Source organism: Sinocyclocheilus anshuiensis, unplaced genomic scaffold (assembly GCF_001515605.1).
Source record: "Sinocyclocheilus anshuiensis isolate Anshui unplaced genomic scaffold, SAMN03320099.WGS_v1.1 scaffold419, whole genome shotgun sequence".
NCBI lineage: Eukaryota > Metazoa > Chordata > Actinopteri > Cypriniformes > Cyprinidae > Sinocyclocheilus > Sinocyclocheilus anshuiensis.
The window spans coordinates 470,761-481,806 of record NW_015548228.1 but is presented as its reverse complement, the minus strand read 5'-3'; the positions used below and the strand labels follow the sequence as shown (position 1 = coordinate 481,806).

The 11,046-nt window shown below is 37.1% G+C and overlaps 2 protein-coding genes across 6 annotated transcripts in view; one reads left to right on the top strand and one right to left on the bottom strand.

Annotated features, from left to right (window-relative positions):
- Positions 1 to 2,031, bottom strand: part of LOC107654493 (actin-related protein 2/3 complex subunit 1A) — a 4,780-nt gene extending 2,749 nt beyond the window's left edge. The window contains exons 1-3 of one of the 3 annotated variants that reach the window (XM_016441575.1): positions 1,903 to 2,031; positions 1,396 to 1,530; positions 993 to 1,097 (exon numbers count right to left, since the gene is read on the bottom strand). In XM_016441575.1, coding sequence (XP_016297061.1) covers positions 993 to 1,097; positions 1,396 to 1,459 — 169 coding nt within the window. In that variant the 5' untranslated portion in view covers positions 1,460 to 1,530; positions 1,903 to 2,031. The remainder of the gene's footprint in view (positions 1 to 992; positions 1,098 to 1,395; positions 1,531 to 1,902) is intronic. The other 2 variants (XM_016441578.1, XM_016441576.1) reach the window with 2 other exon arrangements.
- Positions 2,032 to 3,505: 1,474 nt separating this feature from the next.
- On the top strand, positions 3,506 to 9,152 carry LOC107654492 (cAMP-dependent protein kinase type I-alpha regulatory subunit). Of its 3 annotated transcripts, none has more exons than XM_016441572.1 (11): positions 3,506 to 3,595; positions 5,196 to 5,375; positions 5,489 to 5,656; positions 5,772 to 5,863; positions 5,961 to 6,022; positions 6,104 to 6,150; positions 6,259 to 6,417; positions 6,519 to 6,579; positions 6,753 to 6,874; positions 7,064 to 7,145; positions 7,336 to 9,152. In XM_016441572.1, exons 2-11 carry the CDS (start codon positions 5,202 to 5,204, stop codon positions 7,506 to 7,508), a joined length of 1,140 nt encoding a protein of 379 aa, XP_016297058.1. In that variant the 5' UTR covers positions 3,506 to 3,595; positions 5,196 to 5,201; the 3' UTR covers positions 7,509 to 9,152. The 3 variants fall into 3 exon arrangements, with proteins under 3 accessions (XP_016297058.1, XP_016297059.1, XP_016297060.1); XM_016441573.1 differs by having other exon boundaries at positions 5,193 to 5,375; XM_016441574.1 differs by lacking the exon at positions 3,506 to 3,595 and adding an exon at positions 3,655 to 3,673 and having other exon boundaries at positions 5,193 to 5,375.
- Positions 9,153 to 11,046: the final 1,894 nt, after the last annotated feature.

The window sequence follows — 11,046 nt, the reverse complement described above, 5'->3', positions numbered from 1 at the left end:
TGGGTGGTTAAAAACAACCCAATTGCTGGGTTTGTCCCTATTTAACCCAGCATTTTTTAGAGTGTGTTGTAAATATTTAAATCCAGTGCTATAAAAGGCTGCAATATAACAAAGAGTGAAAAATTTAAGGGGGTCTGAATACTTTCCGTACCCACTGTATGTCAAACGTCACAAGAACAAACCAGAAAACAGGTCAGGAAAACAGGTCAGGAAAAAAGTGTTAACAATAGGAAGAACTGACGCCAATATCTATGGATGGTTGAGGTAATCAGCTGACCTAGCTAGTTGTTTTTATTGTTGGTGTTTTATTCAATTTTGATTGAATAATGTTATTATTATTTGGCTGAATGTTAGTGAGAAGAAGAAGAAAAAAAACTTTTATATATCAGCCTGCAAGTGTTGGATGTTTGCTATATTCATCTTTGGTATGTCCATCGAAGGCATCTTTCTTGAGTAAAATAAACGACCTGAACCGGAAGTGACGAGATCCGTTTTACAGAATACGGAAGTTTGTTGTGCATAGCCCCTATTGTGCAGTTTTAGTAAATGGCAAATTTAAATCTTATCAAAATTTGTGATGAAATCAAAATTCTTCTCTTTTCTAAATGTGTGTTATTGATATTGTGACCTATTCATCCATGCATAATTTTTACATTTGTTTTGACCTGGTAATTTGTTATCAAAATGTCTCTCAGTAATAAACCGCTCCTTTTTCATACATCTGCAAGCTTGCATTCAGATATGCCTTCATCCAATCAATAATGGTGGATTGAACCTTTTTCATTCGGATGTATGAAGAAAATGTCTGTCGCTACTTCTTTCATTGCTACTAAGTTCCAGTTATTATAAAACTCAGTTGTAGACTTGCACCGTTTACAGTGGTTTAGGTAATGCCTTTGATTGGTGCACTGAGATAAGGTTTGTTTTATGGGTCAGTCTCACAGTATGGGTGGGTTAATGACTAATGTGGCAGCTATTCTCTTTTGTCTTACCTGTGATTCGCCCACTGTGTTCTGTCAGTTCATGAATCTTAGTCCATTCCTTTCCTTGCTTTTGGTAAATGTGCACAACGTTGCTGTTGGGACTTATTGCAATTTCTAATAATAAAAATGATATAATATTATTATTTTAAAGTTTTATGCACATAAAATAAACCTGAAAAACTGTTCTATAGAAATTTCTTGCAAACAAACCCCATGTATAAAGCAGCAATATTACAGTAAGTTCATAGCAAACTGATGATTCATATGAAGAAGTGCAGCTTTTCTCCCAAAGACAATCTGATATTCCTCTGAGTAGATTATAATGGATGAAAATGGAACTGCAGGCAGCAACATTAGGAGCTTGAAGGGATGTAATTTATATTGAAATGTAGCTCAACTAGTTTGCTCTTACGTGTCCGGTCTTTGTTCCAGGCATGACAGGACAGAGGCTCCAATCCAAAGCTATAGAGGGACATGTTTCAACAGGGAAACCCTGGAATGCACCGCAGATGTTATGAAGAGCACGCAATCATGAAAATGAATGTGACTAAAAAAGGAAGACAGAGTGTTGTTAGCTTGGAGTTCTCCACCCAAATCTTCTTGATTGTCATTTTTCTAAATGGTATCATTTCTCCTTGGTGAGCCATTTTCATTCACATGGTACATTATTACTACAGTCACATTTTCCAAGATATGGAATCATTACCAAAACACAACATTTCCATAATTACAAGTGAATTAAATTAATTTTGCAAACATGTTTACAGTGTTCAGTTCTACAAAAGAGACATTCTTCTCTATCCAATTCTTTTTAGAATATAGTTAATTTACAGTACATTGGTATGACTGAGCAGTGATTGCAGATTCGTACAGCAAACAACAACCCTATCTGACTATGGAAAATTAATTATGCCCTCACCTTTATCTCTTCCTCTCTTTTGTTAGATAGTGATATATCCTATATCCTTGTGCTGGAGAGCTTTTGGAAGGCTATGTTCGTGGACTCTGGGCAGTCGACACGAATGAGGCTGAACAGTTGTAAGAAAGGCTGCAGAGGCAGCAGGGAGGAGATAAGAGAGGGTGTGTCTTTATATTCTGATATAGGCACCTGGCCTGTATGGTCTTATGATAATGGGTTATATTTTAAAAATATATAAATTATTTTTTCACTTAAATGGACAGTTCCCTCAAAAATGAAAATTCCGTCATCATTTACTCACCTTAATGCCATTACAAAGCTGTGTTGTCTTCATTCTTCTGTGGAACCTACAAGAAGATATCTTGAGAATTATCTTTGCATCCCATACAATAGAAGTCAGTTTGGTTTGGCTACAAATATTCTTCAATGTTCTTTTGTGTTTCACAGAAGAAAGGAAGTCATGCAACTTTGGAACAACATGAGAGAAATTAAATGGTGACAGTATTTTCATTTTTGGGTGAACTATCCTTTTAAATTACACTTCACTTCTTATATTGTGTTTTATCTTGAAATAGTTCTTTCTGCTTGTATTATTGTATTATATTATCCTTTGTACGTCAGTATGGGTAAAAGTATCTGTTTTAAATAAATAAATAAATGTATATGAACTTACGAAAATTAACCATGGTTTTACTACAAATAAAACCAAAAAAACATTGTTACTTCACAGGCGGACAGTAACTAAGTACATTTACTTGAGTATTGTACTTAAGTACACTTTTTGAGTATCTGTACTTTACCTGAGTATTATTTTTTTCTGGGAACTTATAACTTTAACTTCCCTACATTTGAAAGACAAATGTTGTACTTTTCACTACACTACATTTCTATCAAGATCCTCGAAGTTGTAATGGAGTAATATTTGACCAGCATTATCTGGACTTTCACTCAAGTAATGGAGTTGAGTACTTTGTCCGCCTCTGGTTACTATAGTTTAACCATGGTAACCACAAGTTAACCATGGTTTTGCCACACTAACCATAGTTTAACCATGGTTTTTGTAGTAGAACTGTGGTTATACAAGTGGTAATCAATCACTGATCTATAATATAGTAATAGTAACAGTCATTATATAGATCAGTGTATCTGATCTATATAAGATACCCCCAAACCAAAAAACAGAGATATGTTGGTGTTTCTGGTGAAGTATTAGCTTTGTTGAAGTAAAGAACACAATTTCAGTGGTGGTTATGACCCTGGTTGAATAAGGACAACACTAGGATTGGGTTTATGCACAGACTTAACCTTTTCAGCTGTCATTAGATCCAAAATCACACAGGCTCTCAGTTTTAAACACATGGAAAATAAATACTGTTCTTTTGAAATTCAATGTCATGGCAAGGGGGCTGCAAAATATAATCTAAACACTTAGCACATGTAGCACATCATGTGAGTCAGAATGTAATAAATTAGCTTGTCTGACAACCTCGATCTCCTCTCAATACAAAAACAAGCCCTTGCCCTTTAAGGTTGTCAGGAGTAACGGGCTTCCCAGATCGAGGCGCATTGACGTCAATCGTTGTTTGTGATTGGTCATAACCTTTTCCGGTGAGGCATCAATCCATCCGAGGCCTGTGAGAAAGCTAGTGTAAACGGAGTAAAACACGTCGACAAACTCATCGAAGCGACTCAGGTATGAATACTTAATAGCAGAAGTCTGCGCTGTAACAGTTGTTGATATCGATGCGTGGGCTGACGGCCTCTTGGAGAGGTTAGTATAATGCCGTCGGCTTCCGTTGTTGTGAGAATGTAGCTTGCAAGATGGCGTATTGTGCTGCTTGACAAAACTGGTTACAGAAAACACAGAGCTGCAAGAGGCTGCAGGATTACGCTGCTTAACGCTTACACACGTGCTGTGTAGCGTGTATTTACAATGGCATGTGTTTTTTGCACTAAAATAATGTTATGTTCACATGACCGATTAGCGTTGAATTGAGAAACGCCTGTGGGGATGCGAACTGCGAATTTTATGAGCTCAGGGGCCCCGACAGGGACTAGGGGCCACAGTATGCCTGTCAAAATGCAACGCTGCTTAAAAAAATAATACGTTACTTGAGAGAATTTTCTGTGCTGCTTGGCTTAATCACTGACGGATTTATTAGAAATATAGGAGCCATGTTAACTGTTGAACTTGTTGCAGTTTGACAACTTATTATTTGAAATTGTTTAATGTTGTATTGGGTTGCAGCAGCATTATGTACGTTTTTTGTTTATCACTGGTACGATGTTTTCATTAAGATATGATCACGAGGTCAAGTTTTTTTTTTTTTACAGAAGGTTCCCACAGTCATGGAAGACCTGGAAATATAAAGTTTAATTTAATTTAATGGAAACAATGTTAGGCCAGGACAAGTAATAGAAATGAAAAACTTATTAAAAAGACATTGATATTTGTATAATGGAAACATTTCTATGTATTTTGTTCAATTAGAATTTTAGTCAGTTAAACGGATGGACTGGACAAGTTCATTGGTCAAAATGTGTGTGAACCTTGTAACACTGAAAAACATGGTAGGGGTGTAATTAATTTCACATATTTATATGTGTATAAATGTAGGAAGTGATTTTAGCCACAAGAACATCTACACATGATCATACACTGGTGTGTCTATGTGTATGAGAAACCACAAAAGAAACCACTAAAGTGCAAATATAATAGAGTATTTTTTCTCATAACTGGAGAATTATATATAATATATTATATACAACATAATATATTATATGCCTAATTTAATGATTTCCATAACAGTTTCGTCTGAAAAATTCAAAACCGTACAAAATATTTTGTAGTATCTCAGTTACAAGTGCATGTTAATCCACAGAAAAATAATGGTTTGTCTTCATAGTCTTAGTCAACATATTATGAGAATTTGGGTCTCCTCTGGAATGCTGTTCCTTCTCTGATGATGAAGACGTCAGTGTGACGCATGAACAGAACATCCGCTCGCCTTCAGCTGTCAGTCTGCTGCGAGCTTGAGATGGCCCCGCCCTCAGTATCCCATTTCATTTAGAAATACGTCACAAAGTTGCTTGCGACTTCAGATTCAAGCTGACTTTACAATAAAATTTGTGAAAAACTTCATGGTATTACACTTTAAAAGCATGATGACTGTCAGATCTTCAATGCAAAGAGTTGGTCTAATGATGTTTTTGGCTCATGAAGAAGGACTGGATTTGCTCCAGATTCGTTGGGTTTCATGAGCTGATGTGGACTGCATGTGCTGGGTCAGCAGGTCATCATGGCGTCCAGCAGTACGAGCAGTGAAGAAGAGCGGAGCTTGCGGGAGTGTGAGCGCTACGTGCAGAAGCACAACATCCAGCAGCTGCTGAAGGACTGCATTGTGCAGCTGTGCACTAACAGGCCTGAAAGACCCATGGCTTTCCTCCGAGAGTACTTCGAGAGGCTTGAGAAGGTCAGTCATTTTTCGAGGGAAACTGCATGCTCTTAGACTGGGTTTTCTTTAGAAATATTCTTCACTCTTGAGAAGTAAGTTTCAGTGCCTCAATTGTTGTTTATGTGTATCAGGAGGAAGCTAAACAACTCATCAGTCAGCAGAAGTCAAGCTCTCGCTCAGACTCCCGTGAAGATGAGGTTTCTCCTCCCATGAACCCTGTGGTTAAGGGCCGACGGCGCCGCGGTGCCATCAGTGCAGAGGTCTACACTGAGGAAGACGCAGCGTCTTATGTCAGAAAGGTAACTTTTCATTTGCTTTTATATATCATTCTTTTAGAATTTTTCTATGACACAAATAATACTTATACGTAAAATTGCTCTTTAGTAAGAAAATAGCTTTTGCTGTTTTTCACAGGTTATTCCTAAAGATTATAAAACTATGGCTGCTCTTGCTAAAGCGATTGAAAAGAATGTGCTTTTTGCTCATCTTGACGACAATGAAAGAAGGTGACACATTTTGTGGTTTTGATAAGTAGATTGAAATATTCAGTGTAACTTATACAGTCTTTCGTTTATTGGAAACAACTTATTTTACTCTTCACAGTGACATATTTGACGCCATGTTCTCAGTCACTTACATTGCAGGAGAGACTGTGATTCAACAAGGTAAGGCTTCTTTTTAGGAGAAGCTGAATGTGTAAAAATAGGAAAAATAAATCGACTAATGTATCGTATTTCTCATTTCAGGGGATGAGGGTGACAATTTTTATGTTATTGACCAAGGTGAAATGGATGTAAGTGCAATGCTTTCAAATTAGCGATGAATCAGGATGGAGTATAATAATGCATAAATGTGAAAGATATTGATGGATGTATTTGTAAGTACTGTTGTTTTTTGACAGGTGTACGTCAACAATGAGTGGGTGACCAGTATTGGAGAAGGTGGCAGTTTTGGTGAGCTGGCTTTGATCTACGGCACTCCCAGAGCAGCCACTGTCAGAGCAAAGACCAACGTCAAGCTGTGGGGAATCGACAGAGACAGCTACAGGAGAATACTCATGGTTGGTATACTATTTAACTGATTCTTAATTAGTCATTCATTTTTTAAATGTAACTGATTTTTTTCTCCTCCTGCTTAATCTTGATTACTGTCCGTGTTTAGGGAAGTACTCTGAGAAAGAGAAAAATGTATGAGGAATTCCTTAGCAAGGTCTCCATTTTGGGTAAGTTTGATGTTTCGTCTGCCATAAATGTTTATTTTTTATGTTCTTTTATTGTAATATATATTTGCAGGTTGTGTGTTTGTGTGTGTGTTTGTGTGTATATATATATAATATAATATAATATAATATAATTTGCCTTTTGTGGTGATAACATGCTATCATTATGTGAGCAGAGTCTCTGGATAAATGGGAACGGTTGACAGTTGCTGATGCCCTCGAGACGGTCCAGTTTGAAGATGGCCAGAAGATTGTTGTGCAGGGTCAACCAGGAGATGAATTTTTCATTATTCTTGAGGTAGCTTGTTAAATCTATTCATTTTTTTGACACTGTTCTCATCATGTTTTTGTGTTAATTAGAGTCATACTTCTTCGATCTTCACAAAAAATGTAAATAATGATGAAATTGTTGTAGAAAGTGTAGCCCTAAAACCTCAGAGAGACGTCATGGAAGAACAGACGTATTGATTCAGACTTGTGTCCTCAGGGTTCGGCAGCAGTCCTGCAGCGGCGGTCGGAGAATGAGGAATTTGTAGAGGTTGGAAGACTTGCACCATCTGACTACTTTGGTAATTGTGTTTTCTTTACTTTCTGCAAAATCAGTCATGCCGCGTATATTTAAACATATCCCAGAAATCCCTTTGCTAATGTAATTACATATTGATTCCATGTGCAGTGTCCATTAGTGCACGTTAATGTGTTTGTTTGTTTGTTTCTCTATGGCTCTTTTCTGATTTCCCTCCATATGTGCTTCAACAGGTGAGATCGCACTGCTCATGAACCGGCCTCGTGCCGCCACCGTGGTTGCTCGCGGCCCGCTGAAGTGTGTAAAATTGGACCGTCCCCGGTTCGAGCGCGTGCTCGGCCCCTGCTCAGATATCCTGAAGCGAAACATACAGCAGTACAACAGCTTCGTGTCTCTGTCGGTCTGAGGCGCACTAGGCTCTTTCCTCCTCTATTGCAGGGTCCACCAATGCAAATCAGCTTTATTTTCTTACTTTTCTTTATGCATTTTCCAACACCCAGGTGCCCATTCACTTCAGTGTTCTCTCTCTCTCTCTCTCTCTCTCTCTCTCTCTATCTGTTTTTTCGATTCGTGCCGTACCCTGTCGCGTTCGTATCCATCGTAGATTTACCATAAGGCTGATTGTTAGTTTTGCCTGAGAAACGAGCCAATCATTGTGCCACAGATGCCTGTCATGTGACTAACTAACAAGGTCTGTCGGGATTGTCTCTTTCCTCCAAATTGCTTCACCTTTCTGTATAACAGTGTTTCGAATGGAAGGAAATCAGTGGCAGGGTTGACAGTCATGTAGTCTATCTATTCAGTATATGATGATGTATCTTAATTGAGGCATCGAGTTTCAGATTCTGTTTTCCCGCGTTCATTTCAAGCATTTGAGTATAGGGAAGCCAAAGGCATAAATCCATGTGTGTTATGTTGTTTTCTTGTGGGTACTGAAGTTAAAATGTCACCATGTTTATCGTGGTGATTAGCTTTGCTCTTTTATTGTTATAGCTGCACATATATAGTGTATGTAAATGATTATATATTAGAAGTAAATGACCATAACCATATTTTTTTGCACAGTTTTGATATATATATATATATATATATATATATATAAACACTTTATATGTGCCTGCTGTTTTTCATTGTGGCATTTGATCCCATTTCATTGGACTTTTTCATTTTCTGTTGTTTGTTTTGTTCTTTTCCTTCATGCTACACACAGGCTTGCACTGGACTCTTATGTAGAGCACACCAGGATTAGACAAATCTCCTTTTAAAGTTCAATTTTGTTTCACATTTTCTCCCATCTGAAATGCCACCTGCTGCAAATGCTTTTATTTGTTTGTTTCCCCCACAAAAAGGTGATGTTATCTTGTATTCAACATTGTGTTTAAGTACAGAAAAAAAAGTACTCATTTAAGTACTCATTTTTGGTTTTGTTAATTGTTAAGAAGAGTTACAGAAATGTAATGGTTAATGAAATCTGACAGAGTATGTGAGGATCCTCCTCGACAGGAAGTGACCACTTGGTGACCTCTTTAGCCAAGTGAAGATCCCATTAGGTTTTCTTTCTCGATGAGAGTGTATGTGAACTGTTTTGAAATCCCAAATGTCCCCCCCCCCCCCACCCCCCTCCTTTCTTTCATAATTTAAACTGAAATAATTTGGTTTATCAACAGGGCAGGAATAAGAAAAATAGTTTTCAAATGATCAGTGTCCTTTTTTTGATTGAGATTTAGATGATTCTCCTTAGTTAAATCCAAGTCTTAAAACAGGGACAGTATTTACCGCTTGTGTTGAGTTCATGGTGTCTGTATGCCATGAGGGTTAGGATCCATCAAATGATTGGAATAGATCTGCGATCCGCTACTGCCACCATCTTAATCTCTTATCAGATATTGTTCTTGGGGTTCTCCGAGTTGTGTTGTATGATTTTACTGGGTGGTACAATAGTGTTAACTGTTGCTGAAGGTAGATTTTAAATAGTCACACAGAGATATTCTTGTATTATTTGAAAACAGTTGATGTGAATTTTAAATTTGTGTATTTTTGTTTTCCACACATCTTGCGGCTGCACATATATAGAGTATGTAAATGATTATATATTAGAAGTAAATGACCATAACCATATTTTTTTGCACAGTTTTGATATATATATATATATATATATATATATATAAACACTTTATATGTGCCTGCTGTTTTTCATTGTGGCATTTGATCCCATTTCATTGGACTTTTTCATTTTCTGTTGTTTGTTTTGTTCTTTTCCTTCATGCTACACACAGGCTTGCACTGGACTCTTATGTAGAGCACACCAGGATTAGACAAATCTCCTTTTAAAGTTCAATTTTGTTTCACATTTTCTCCCATCTGAAATGCCACCTGCTGCAAATGCTTTTATTTGTTTGTTTCCCCCACAAAAAGGTGATCTTATCTTTTATTCAACATTGTGATTATGGCAGATACAAGTTCAGAAAAAAAGTTACATTTGTTTGTTTTGTTTAATTGTGAAGAAGAGTTACAGAAATGTAATGGTTAATGAAATCTGACAGAGTATGTGAGGATCCTCCTCGACAGGAAGTGACCACTTGGTGACCTCTTTAGCCAAGTGAAGATCCCATTAGGTTTTCTTTCTCGATGAGAGTGTATGTGAACTGTTTTGAAATCCCAAATGTCCCCCCCCCCCCCACCCCCCTCCTTTCTTTCATAATTTAAACTGAAATAATTTGGTTTATCAACAGGGCAGGAATAAGAAAAATAGTTTTCAAATGATCAGTGTCCTTTTTTTGATTGAGATTTAGATGATTCTCCTTAGTTAAATCCAAGTCTTAAAACAGGGACAGTATTTACCGCTTGTGTTGAGTTCATGGTGTCTGTATGCCATGAGGGTTAGGATCCATCAAATGATTGGAATAGATCTGCGATCCGCTACTGCCACCATCTTAATCTCTTATCAGATATTGTTCTTGGGGTTCTCCGAGTTGTGTTGTATGATTTTACTGGGTGGTACAATAGTGTTAACTGTTGCTGAAGGTAGATTTTAAATAGTCACACAGAGATATTCTTGTATTATTTGAAAACAGTTGATGTGAATTTTAAATTTGTGTATTTTTGTTTTCCACACATCTTGCGTTATGTGATCATACAGATGTCCAGCTCCTTTATACTGCAGACTCGAGCGAATTTAGGTTTTGAAAAGTGCCTGATTTCTTTACTTTCATAATGCATAGCCAACAGACATTTCCTTGTAGTTTTTTTCCCTCCCAATTCTAGTCATAATGTCAGCTGTTACCTGTATTATCTGTAAACGACAATATTTTTTTCATCGGTATATACAGATACCCTTAGCAGTGCAATTTATTTAGACTTGAAGCTCCAGTAATCAGGAGTTTATTTAACTGAACTGTCCCAAAATTGCTATGTTAATTAACGAAAGGTGCAAGAGAACTGACCTAGATTTTGTGTTTTTATCTTCACTATTTGACTTTGTCCTACTGACCACATGGAGGAATTGTTGTCTTTTTACTCTCTGACACTTGATTTAAGAGCATTTTAGAGCCTTACTGCATTGTCACTGCAGTTGTCTGGGAAAAGACGCTCATTCACAGATTCTGCCCCTTTAGACTGGATTATAATTTCAGAATCAGTCAAATCTTGGTGCTGTAGCTTTAAAGACACAATCTGCACCCTTAATGATATGTAAAGAGTAGCCTTTGATTAACCGTTCTACTGTCTTTTCACTGAGTGGTTTATGCCTTATGATGGGGTTGAATAAATAAACATGTTTAAGTTATTTGTTTAGTCGTTAATGTAAACTGTGACACCATTTGTTAGGCATAAAATTGCTAAATGGTGTACTTGTTATTGCTCATATATGCATTGCTTTGTTCATTTAACTTCATTTGGCAGTGCAGAATTGATCAAATGAACCATAAGTCTCCCGGTTTGCTGTA

Excerpts from the sequence above, each read along its gene's own strand:
- LOC107654492 (XM_016441572.1), top strand. The coding sequence starts at position 5,202 with ATGGCGTCCAGCAGTACGAGCAGTGAAGAAGAGCGGAGCTTGCGGGAG. Across the intron at positions 6,418-6,518 it reads GCTACAGGAGAATACTCATG|GGAAGTACTCTGAGAAAGAG; the intron begins GTTGGTATACTA and ends GTCCGTGTTTAG. Across the intron at positions 7,146-7,335 it reads TGCACCATCTGACTACTTTG|GTGAGATCGCACTGCTCATG; the intron begins GTAATTGTGTTT and ends GTGCTTCAACAG.